Source organism: Lactuca virosa, chromosome 5 (assembly GCF_052849685.1).
Source record: "Lactuca virosa cultivar CGN04683 chromosome 5, Lactuca_virosa_CGN04683_v6, whole genome shotgun sequence".
NCBI lineage: Eukaryota > Viridiplantae > Streptophyta > Magnoliopsida > Asterales > Asteraceae > Lactuca > Lactuca virosa.
This window is the reverse complement of record NC_136430.1, coordinates 334,067,840-334,079,062: the sequence shown is the minus strand read 5'-3', so window position 1 is coordinate 334,079,062 and position 11,223 is coordinate 334,067,840. Positions and strand designations below refer to the sequence as shown.

Genomic DNA, 11,223 nt, shown 5'->3' with positions numbered 1-11,223 from the left:
GACTATTCGGTTCTTATTTTATAAACCAAAACCAATCCAAAATAGTAATTCGGTTTTGTTGAAAATCAATCCAAAAATCCGAATATTCGAACCAAATAGCCCAATTCAAATTGTCCAATTGGACAATTCAGTTTTATCCAAATAGTGAACAACCCTACGCTTAGGGGTGAGGAGTTTGTACCAAATTCCGAACTCGTACCGATACCGCACCGAACCAGTACTGAACCGTACCGAATTTAAAAATATGGGACGGTATCCGATACTCCAAAATCACGAAATTCGGGATTCGGTACCAGTACTAGTACCGAAAACCAGTACCATTCCCGGTAAAATTAATTCAGTACACTATTTGGGATTGACTTTCGATCAAATTAGGTATTTGGGAAATTGGGAACGGTACCGTTCGGTACCAGTTCCGTCCCACGCTCATCCCTACTTTCGCTCCTCATTGACGCTTGATGACATTAGGTATTGAGTCTTTTATCGATCCATTAAGCTAAAAATAACGGGCTATCAATATAAAATCCAATATACAAATATAAAATGGGGGCCCGGGTGGTCGCCCAGCTTGCCCTTGCTGGCCCTGAGCTGGAGCCTCCCTACTCGACTAAGTTGTCAAAAATGCGATAATTAAAACATAGTATGAGGTCCATTCGGTAGTTATGTTAAACCTTGGGGTAAGCATAGTATGAGGTCTATACGGTAAATATTCTAAACTTAGGGTTTTCGTTGCAATTTTCTTCAAATTTTATATGAAAAATAAGTTGAAAAAACAAGAAAAAACATAAACCCGATATCATCTCCAAAGCAACTATCTGCCTTTCGGCGATTAAAAGACAAACAGATAGCCCACGACTCAACGCCAGTTATATCAGATCTGCTTTATGTGCTCGTATTCTAGAGAGAGTAAACTACTAGAGGGGGGAGAGAGAGAGAGAGAGTCGAAGTTGGAGGCACGTTTTGATGGAGGAGAAGTTGATACAGCGGTTGGAGTCCGCCGTAGCACGGCTGGAGTCACTTTCTGTTGGTTCGCAGTCCCGAGGCATCGACCTTGATGCGATGGCTGCGTCGACGGATCCGTCGATCATCGCATTTGAAGATCTTTTGACGGAATACGTCGGCAAGGTTTCGAGTATTGCGGCGAAGATCGGGGGACAAGTTCAGGACATTACTAATGTACTTAGTGAATCTTTCTCTGTTCAGAAGGAGCTTCTCATCAAGATCAAGCAAACTAAGGTTAGTTTTATCCGATTCCTTATTTGTAGTTCTAATCCATATCATGTGTATTGTGTTTTTATGAAGTTAGGTTAGTCATAGTGAAAATGAGTTGGCTCCTAACGGCATTGTTGCTTGTAGTCTGATTCAGCTAACTTACTGCAAAGATTACAATTTTGCGTTTGGAATCATTAATTGTTGGAATGACTTCTCCTTGATTACAAAATTGCATTTGTAGAACGCGTGATGATTAAACCTGATATGAGCACGGTCGAAATCCTAGCAGTTTGACACGATTGTTCATAAAATGATATTGCTTGATCCGTTAGAATTGAATCGGTTTAAGGTCAACTGTTTTTCAGTTGTTAAGCCTTATGTGAGTTTATCTGAAATCGGTATTATATTTCTTTGATCAATGATTGATCAATTACATTTCATTTAGTTGTTTCACCAAGAAGTCTTCTGATGAAGGTTAATCATTGCTCCACCAGATCCCCAATGCTTTACTATTCTTGTTGTTTGATATTTTCTATTTGTGCAATGATGTTGATGCTTTTTTGTGCATTTGATTCATGCAGAAACCTGACATGGTAGGATTGGCTGAATTCCTCAAGCCATTAAATGAAAAACTAATGAAAGCAATCAGCATGACAGAAGGAAGGCGATCTGATTTCTTCAACCACTTAAAATCTGTTGCCGAGAGTTTAACAGCTCTAGCATGGATTGCATATGTGGGCAAAGATATGGGTGAGAAGCATTCTTCATGTTTTGTGTTTTAACAAAGCCCATATTGCGTCTTGCATCAGGTTATTCATTCTCAATGTCATTTCCCCAGGAATGAGCATGCCTATTGCACATGTGGAAGAATCTTGGCAGGCAGCTGAATTCTACAACAATAAGGTACTATAGTCTATCTTTTTGTAAGTTTATTCACTTCAATTTATTTATTACACTTTCTTCAAGCACAACTGTTGGATTCTTTTTAGTCAGAAGTTTTGAAGTTATCAACATTAATATTGTTTGTTGTAGGTTCTTGTAGAATATAGAAATAAGGACGCAAATCATGTGGAGTGGGCTAGAGCTCTAAAAGAACTTTATATTCCTGGATTAAGGGATTATGTGAAGAGTCATTATCCTTTGGGACCCGTATGGAGTGCCACAGGGGCAGCTGTATCTGTATCTGTTTCTGCCCCACCAAAAGCTGCTTCTAAACCAAGTGGTCCTGCTCCTCCACCCCCTCCACCTGCATCACTCTTCACCTCTGAATCTTCTCAACCATCTTCATCCCGCCCAAAGGTAGGAATGGCTGCTGTTTTTCAAGAAATTGGTTCAAAGCCAGTTACTGCTGGTAGGTAACTTTCCTTCTTTATTACTACATTCATTCGATTTGGTTTGGTTTATTGAGTATAGTGTTCATGACTTTAGGATTAAGAAAGGTGACAGATGATATGAAGACCAAGAATCGTTCAGATAGAGCTGGGTTTGTGAGTGCTGGTGAGAAAGAAGTTCGTGCAAGTGCAGCATCTGTTTCTAAAGTTGCTCCTCCAAAGTTTGAGCTTCAAATGGGTCGCAAGTGAGTACATATTATTGGTTGTGCTATGCTTCATTATCAGACATATGAAATATAGGCATCAGGTTGTTAATAGCAGTGTATGCCCTTTTTCATGATATGCAGATGGGTTGTTGAGAATCAAATTGGGAAGAAGGATTTGTTGATTGAAAAGTGTGATTCGAAGCAAACAGTGTACATTTTTGGATGCAAAGACTCAGTTCTACAAATTAAAGGTACCAGATCACGGTTTTTAATTGAGTTATCTTGATTCAATTATTTCTTTAAGATGCTTAAATAGTGCTTGGCATGTGGTAATCGAAGAGGGAATTGAATGAAGCACTACTATGGAATGAAAACATTCTGTGAACAGTTTTTTATAAAGTGATAAATAAACATTTGTGAGTATTGTAGATATATATAGTACATATGTCAAATAACATGGAATTTGTTCCTATGTTTATTTAACATTTACTTTAGTAAAATAACATTTTCAATCGATCAATGTAATTTCATTTATTTCTAATTGTACATGACAAACAACATGCTTAATAGGCTCATTCCATTCCTTCAAACCAACCAAAACACGATAATGGAATGTAATGACCCATTCCATTGCATTACTTTGTTCAATCCATTCCAGCAAACAGACCCTTAATTTATCTGTGCAGGAAAAGTTAACAACATAACTGTTGACAAATGCACAAAAATGGGGGTAGTATTCACGGTAAGTTAAGAAACTGTGGTTCTCTATATTTAAACAAGAAAGAGTTAATTGAATGACTGTGACATTTGAACTCCAAAAACAGGATGTTGTTGCTGCTTGTGAAATTGTTAATTGCAATAGTGTTGAGGTCCAATGCCAGGTATGGTATACATGTTATTTCTTGTAGTAATTTTATATGATTCTTGAGTGATTTATACTAATATTATTGAATGGGTGGGTGGCTATTGACTATTGACTATATTATTATTTTTGGATTTTGTTGATGATGACAATTATAGGGTACAGCCCCTACTATTTCAGTGGACAACTCAGCAGGTTGCCAGCTGTACTTAAGCAAGGATTCTTTAGAGGCTTCTATAACAACTGCCAAGTCTAGTGAAATTAATGTGTTGGTGCCTGGTCCTGACAATGATTTGGTATGTTAGTTTAACCATAATTACATTTTAATTTGGATTCTTTTTTGTATGTATTTAGATGAATTAAATTATCCCAAAATAAGGAGAAACTTATTTCAATAGGTTTTAGGTTTTCATAAATTAAGTTGACTGTGATTATCTTTCCGCTTAATAAAATATGTATGTCAATAAGAGCATCCATAATATGGAAGGTTAACAAGTTTTACAATGTATTTTTTGCATTGCAGGTGGAGCATGCTTTACCACAGCAGTATATTCATAGTTTCGAGGATGGACAGTTTCTAACAACACCTGTCTCCCACTCTGGAGGGTAACTCAACTAGTGAAACAAACTATTATATGTTGTTATAACTCATTTTTCAAATATCTTGTTTTTTACCCCAGTTGAGTCATGAGTCATGAGTGTTTGTTTGAATGCTGGAGGTGCCAATTTAGTTACTAAAGCTTTCAACATTCCAACATCCTGATTATACCAATCTGCTTGTGTTTAGCAGAATTTGTTGCTGCTGATTGAGTGCTTTGATTTTTTTTTTTTTGGGGGTCCCATTTGTGTTTTGTATTAATACTACGGTGTTTCATGAGGAAAAAATACAAGATGATTTGCAGTTGAAATCTCTTTTTGTATTGTGAAATGCTTTTGCAGAAGCAGTTGGGCCCTTGATGCACTCTAGATTTAGCAACTACTTATTACAAGAATTTTGTGAGTGGTTTGGGTATGTGTAAAGAAAAGAAATGTCCTAATCTACTCTACTGTGGGCTTTGCATATGGTAGAAATCTCCTGTTTCCCATTTCCCACAAAAGTGTTTATAGGAGCATGGAACAATGAGAGAATGAAATTGTGAAATGACCTATACCTTGTCTACATCCCCCAGTCTGACTCACATTTTTTTATTACAATAATCTTGTAAATTATGTTAGGGTTTTATACAAGAAAGTTCTATTATTTTGGGAAGTTTTTTTAAAAAAGTACTAATTTTTTTTAAAGAAAAGTACTGATTATTTAATTTTACACGGTAATCTATCATTTCCTTTTAAAATAAAATTAAATTTTTTTTCGTTAATTTGAACAAAATATTAAATAATCAAGATTTTTCTGTTAAAAAATTATTTTTTTGAAGGGATTGAACGTAGTTTTCTGTTAAAAAAATATAATTTAAGATTTTATCAATTTTTTTTCCAAAATAATGAGATTTTTTGGTATAAAACTTATTATGTTATTATAATTATATCAAAATAAGTTATTCTAGTATTCTTAATTTTGAAATATATACCATTTTATTAAATAAAAGAATGCTTTGACAATAAGTTTGAAACAGAAAGATTAATTAAATTTCGTTAAGTTTAATATCAATTTAATTTATAATATAACATTCTATACGAACACATATTACATACAAAACAAAAAAGGATGGATGTTTCTCAAGTTTGTACTGCTCACAATTGATGCTCTTAAACTCTTCTAAAACAGAATAGGAAAATTTGATTACCTTTCCATTATTTTATTGTACCATTGTAAACGCCGATTCGTTTGGTGTGCGTAGTGATTTAGTAATAGTCACTGTTGATGTATTTTCTATTTCGGTAATAATAGAAGATTTTATTTTTTACCGTTCAATTGTATGTTCAATAACTGTGATCCGTGATTTACGTCGCGCATCTCGACGTTTCTATAGGCGGCCGGGGGTGTGATCGACCCACGAGTACAGTGAGGAAAATTCGTCTGAAGCAGTAAAACATAAAATAAACTACTGAAACGGCTAGGATGGATTCCCAACTCTCTGAACACATACAACCATATTAATAATCCTTGCTCAGCTCATTGTAAATATTATTGATTGATATTTCATCATATATATATATATATATATATATATATATATATATATATATATATATATATATATATATATATATATTTCACTTTTATTATCGTGTCATGAATGATCAGCTCCTAAAATCATTTTTGATAAAGTACTAAACTTAAATTCATTCTTGATAAAGTACTAAACTTAAATGTCGTTACTATTTTAACCATACAATATTATAAATTTGGACCTCTAATCCATTTAGCTTTATTAATACATATAATTCTTATTAAATTAATTACCTTTTAATTAATTTAACCGAACTATATTCATATCTAAGTTAGTCTAGCCCACTAGCTTAAATGAATGTCATTTAATTAATTAATTTTAGACCAATTACTAAATAATAAGGCTTTACCTTGTATTAGATTTATCTTGAATTAAAACCCAATGCTATTTAGTTTAAAATACATTGATTGAATCCATATGATATTAGCTTAAAGGAATTAAAGCCCAATACCTTAAAAAGATAGCGCCGTTTAGGTTAAGGCTGTGTTTGGCGCGCCACAGCTAGCTGATAAACTAACTTATTTTTCGAGCTTTTTTAAATTGTCATGTTTTGCAAACCAAAAAGTAGTTCAAAAAACTAGCTTTTTAAAAAGCTATTTTGTGTAGCTTTTCAGGAGTCTTTTTTTTTTTTAAATTTCTCAAATATACCCTTAATTAAGTACAAAAAACATATTATTCTACGTATCATTTTATGTCATTTTATATCTTTCAGCTAGCTTATCGGCTAGTTTTACCAAAGATCATTTTTTGTCAGCTAGCTTATAAGCTAGCAGCTAGCTTTTCAGCTACCAGCTAGCTTTTCAGCTGGTCTGTCAAACGTAGCCTAAGAGTACTCTATCATCCCAACATTGAACTCGTTCGTCCCTTGCGTCTTCAGATGGTCGGCGCAGCCAAACCTCTGGCGATACCTTCCAATCCGACGACATCGAACCCCAAACATCTAGCTATTGACTCTTATGTAGGACCTAACAACACTCCACCAGATTCCTCATGCGCTCCAACAGAACTGAAGAAGGTTCCTTCGTCGATGCTTGAAGGTTGCCTCATCTCTGACGCCCCCCTTTCCTTCGTTGTCGATGTTCCTTCTCTATTACCCATTTCCTTCGTCTGAAACTTTTCTCGAGTATAACCATGGAGATGGAGACGAAAGCAATAAAATGAAGATATGGTTCAGCAGAATCTAAACCCACTCGCACCTGAGATTAAGCTGCTAAAAAAGAAAACAAGAGCCAAGACTTCTCACTATTGTCCTCGCTATGGTTCCATATCTGACAGGTGGCTCAAGAAAATGAGCCACCGTGAACCTGATGTCTTCCTCATCACCGTAGGTTGAGCTCATCTTGCTTAAACACTCTTGTTGTCCCTCATTCCATTGTTTCTCTAATGAGGGGGTGATGACAGGAAGATAACCCTTGAAGACTTCACATCCCTCTCCATTCATCACCTTCTCTTTATTTCTTAACTTCTGGCCGGAAGAACTCCAAGAATCTTGTAGGAGTTGTGTAGATTAGAGCATGTTTGTTCACCAGAAATTCCATCGAACCTCACTATTTTTATCTCGACTCTCTCGATATGTCATCTTTCTCTTCCTTTTTTATTGTAAAACCTCACTCGATATAACATGCTTGACATCAGCAAAAGCAAACGTACCCATTTACCAAAAGATGCCACCTTGAATATGAAATTACCTAAGTGCCCTTATGGTTGTTGCAGCCTTGTGGTGTACGAGAAAAAAACTAGTGGGAAAGTAGGACAAGACCATTGGCTAATTTGATTATACTAAAATGGGGTGACCATAATCTAAATTCATAAATTCCACAAGTACCCTCCAGAATATGAGCTTAAACATCCTAGAGGCTATATGACAATACTTAAATGCTCTTCCATCATTTCATAAAAATGCCGCTAATATAAAGCTAATACAAATTTCACCATTTGGAAAAGTTTAAAGACTTCCTTGCCCTTGCAAGAAATTATCAAAATATCTCATTATTTCGCATTATCAACCAACAAATCGAATTTCAAATCTCCATAATAGTATATCTAATTATGACTTAATTTACATGTATTATTATTAAACTCCAACCTCGTGAAATATATCAATAATTAAAAACGGAAAATAAGGTGTTACAAGTACCATATAATACAAAATGACATTTACATATCACTACATATCAATATTGCAATAAAAAATAATAGCCTAATGAAACATCCCAAAAATACAACCCAAAAATTTCGTTTTTAAAACATTGTTAAAACCATCATTTCAGTACCAAAGTGTAAAAACCATAAACTATGTGTTTCAAAATCTCATAATATTTATCACATGTCAAATCTCATGTTAAATGTCATATCAAAATATCAGAGTAAAACTGTCAGGCTGAAGACTGTGGTGTGTGCTATGCGATCATCCCGAGCCCTTCCCTTTGCTAGTAGAAGCACCTGAAACCAAAACTGAAAACTGTAAGCACAAAGCTTAGTGAGCTCCCCCAAATTACCACATAAAGCATGTAACAATCACATAACTCTGGGACTTCTCCCAACTGCATCGGTACGAATCCCGGAATCGGCTTACCCGACATCGGACTCCTGCCCGACATCGGGTTCACCCCGGCATCCGACCGCATCGGGCATCGGGCTCACCCCGGCATCGGGCTTGCCCCGACATCGGGCTTACCCCGGCACATACACAGCATAACATATATCATACACATATAATCTGCATCGGGATTGCCCCGGCATCGGACCGAAGCCCGGAACACATAATCATAACATGTAACTAGCGTACATCGGGCTTACCCCGGAACACATAACACTTAACACATAAACATGCATGAATCACAAAGACATCAGGCATACATAACTACTTCTCGGGACCGCCTCGACATCGGCCCGAGGTCCGGAACATATAAACTGCATCGGGCTAACCCCGACATCGGGCTTACCCCGGCATACTCTACAACTTAAACGGGCCGGCATTGTGGTCGTATACCCGTTCCTACTGGAAGAAAACTCACCTCGCGTAACTGGCTGCTGAACACTAAGTGGAAATATCTGACTGCTGCTCCGACGACTCTCCGGCTATAATTTCCACAATGACACTTAGTCAGAAATCGACAACTATCCTTAGGGTAAATTGACCATTTTACCCCTGGCTAAAGTCCACATCCTGGTCAAAGTCAACTTTCCAGTTGACCGGACTCGCCGAGTTGTCCCGCCAACTCGCCGAGTCCCAATCCTTTCATCTATCCCCAACTCGTCTTCACTCGTCGAGTTTAGCAAGAACTCGACGAGTTCTCCGTCAACTATAATCTTGGGACAATCTTTATCCGACTCGCCGAGTTCCTCCTTAACTCATCGAGTTTATCTTCATCATACGAACGTGTCTAGTCTTTGACTCGCCGAGTTGTATGAACAACTCGTCGAGTTCGTCTTCATGAGTTGGGAGATGGCCTTGGACTCGCCGAGTACGTTCTTGCACTCGCCGAGTCCCATGGTTTCCAGATCCATGGCTTTGTCCATTTCATTGAGTCCCTTCCCTGGACTCATCCAAATCCCTTCTGAACTAAAATGGGTTCCTCTGAGTCATAACAATTTTGGGAACCAACTCACGACTCGCCGAGTCCCAAGAACGACTCGCCGAGTCCATGCATGTCCCAGACTAATAATTCGATTTCTGATGTGCAAAACTCATCCAGAAGGTAGATTTAGGTTCCTATGTAACAATCGTAAAAATTACGTCGATGTCCGTCGAATGACGACCGTAACTAATTTTTATGGAGGACTTAATGTACGATGTTCTTAAAAATATAAATATATATTAGCAATAAGAATCGTTTAACATAGATTATTATTCGTATACGACTAGTTATATGCTAATAAAACCAATAAGATACATACAATTATGTTTATGTAGTGAAAGAGTTATATTTATAAAAATATCTAAGTCCTTACAAATGTTATATGTAATAATAAGGGGACTTGATTATTATATGACAAAAATATAACAAAATAAATAAGTATGAGATGTATGTATGTGTGTATATGGTTAGATATCTCGAAAGTTATCCATAAAAACCCAAAAGTCCATTTTTGACACTACACCCATTTAAGAACTAGTACATACAATCAACTCTAAATATATCTAGAACTAGCATTGAAGGCCAAGTCAACTCCTAAGAGTCTACCTCTTCCTATTCACGTAATTAAGGCCTTCCAACCACAAATGCCTCAAATTCTCATTATGAAGCAAGTACTACTCATTAAAGGAGGTTGCTTTAAAGCTTCACTTTGAAGTAAAATGTAGATGAGAGACTTTAACACACAAACACATTCACCTCACGTTTTCTTTCTTCCTTCTCTTCTCCCTCACATATTTCTCCACTCATGTAAGTTACTAGTACACATGCATGATGAATGTATGACAAAACTTCTAACTTTCCTCCATGAGTCAAATCCATCTTGAAGCATAAATACCCAGCTATGTTATAATTCTTTTCCTTTACATATTTCAGCCCCAAACTCACCAAAACACCTTAGCCTACCTGTTCTTTCTTTTCTGCATCGTGATCCCGAAGAACACCTCTATTTGGAGGTGTTGTGGACCTGTTTTTCCAGCAAGAAAAGAGGGCAACAGAGCTGTTAATTTTTCCATGTCTTTGCTGTCAAAATAAGCTCCAAACACCCACTGTTTTCGCCCCTACCTGTTGCTCTCTCCCTTGTGCGAAACAACTTCAAAAATAGAAAATTAAGGAGGCAAAGAGGCTGCCGAAACAGCCCCTGCCACCTTTTTGCTGTCGAGGACCACTATAATGGTGGAAACACTTCGTGTTTTCTTACCTTTTCGACCCTAAAACAGTCCCATAATCATCATTTCAGCGGGATGGAGTAGTTCCGGGTCTTCTTCCAAGAGTTGGTGAAGAGTTACGACAAGAAATTTCCGGGAAGTCAAACGAAACCGAACCGAAAATCACGCTCCAAATGTGAGTCTTTATGGCCCCGTTTTTACATTTTTACTTATTTGGGGGGAGACACATACTTGAGTATTTTGATATAATAAAATGGCAAAAAGTTTATATGTTACATGCATGCACAGTTAGTACTAGTTGCAAAAATTGTTAGAGTCAATGTTTATTATAGGTACTGATTTTACAAATGACGTTTGTTAAAAAGGTGGTGGTTAGTAATGGTTATACACAAGAATTTTATAAAATGTTAGACTTATTTACAAGCACTTGTGTAAACAAAAAGTTAGATAAGAGTAATCTAGTGTCATATTATTTGTCGGGACAAATAAAAGTATCGTTAAGAACTTATGTCAAAATTTTGATAAATGAACATGTTTAACTTGTCATGATAGGTATAACCATATGACTTGTGTATATTAGGGCATTAAGCTTATTTTTCATCAAGTATTGATAGTAAAGAATTAAACGAGATGA

At 36.4% G+C, this 11,223-nt stretch overlaps 1 protein-coding gene across 1 annotated transcript; it reads left to right on the top strand.

The window, feature by feature from the left end:
• Nucleotides 1-783: 783 nt before the first annotated feature.
• LOC145115655 (cyclase-associated protein 1-like) lies at nucleotides 784-4,519 on the top strand. The gene is made up of 10 exons (XM_079051999.1): nucleotides 784-1,236; nucleotides 1,794-1,962; nucleotides 2,051-2,115; nucleotides 2,245-2,563; nucleotides 2,641-2,788; nucleotides 2,891-3,000; nucleotides 3,436-3,491; nucleotides 3,574-3,630; nucleotides 3,770-3,907; nucleotides 4,135-4,519. The coding sequence occupies exons 1-10, from the start codon at nucleotides 964-966 to the stop codon at nucleotides 4,219-4,221; spliced, it is 1,422 nt and encodes a 473-aa protein (XP_078908125.1). The 5' UTR covers nucleotides 784-963; the 3' UTR covers nucleotides 4,222-4,519.
• The last annotated feature ends 6,704 nt before the right edge of the window (nucleotides 4,520-11,223 follow it).

Bases quoted from the DNA above. Each gene is read 5' to 3' on its own strand.
- LOC145115655 (XM_079051999.1), top strand. From the start codon at position 964: ATGGAGGAGAAGTTGATACAGCGGTTGGAGTCCGCCGTAGCACGGCTG. The intron at 2,789-2,890 runs GTGAGTACATAT...CATGATATGCAG, and splicing joins GAGCTTCAAATGGGTCGCAA to ATGGGTTGTTGAGAATCAAA. The intron at 3,631-3,769 runs GTATGGTATACA...TGACAATTATAG, and splicing joins GTGTTGAGGTCCAATGCCAG to GGTACAGCCCCTACTATTTC.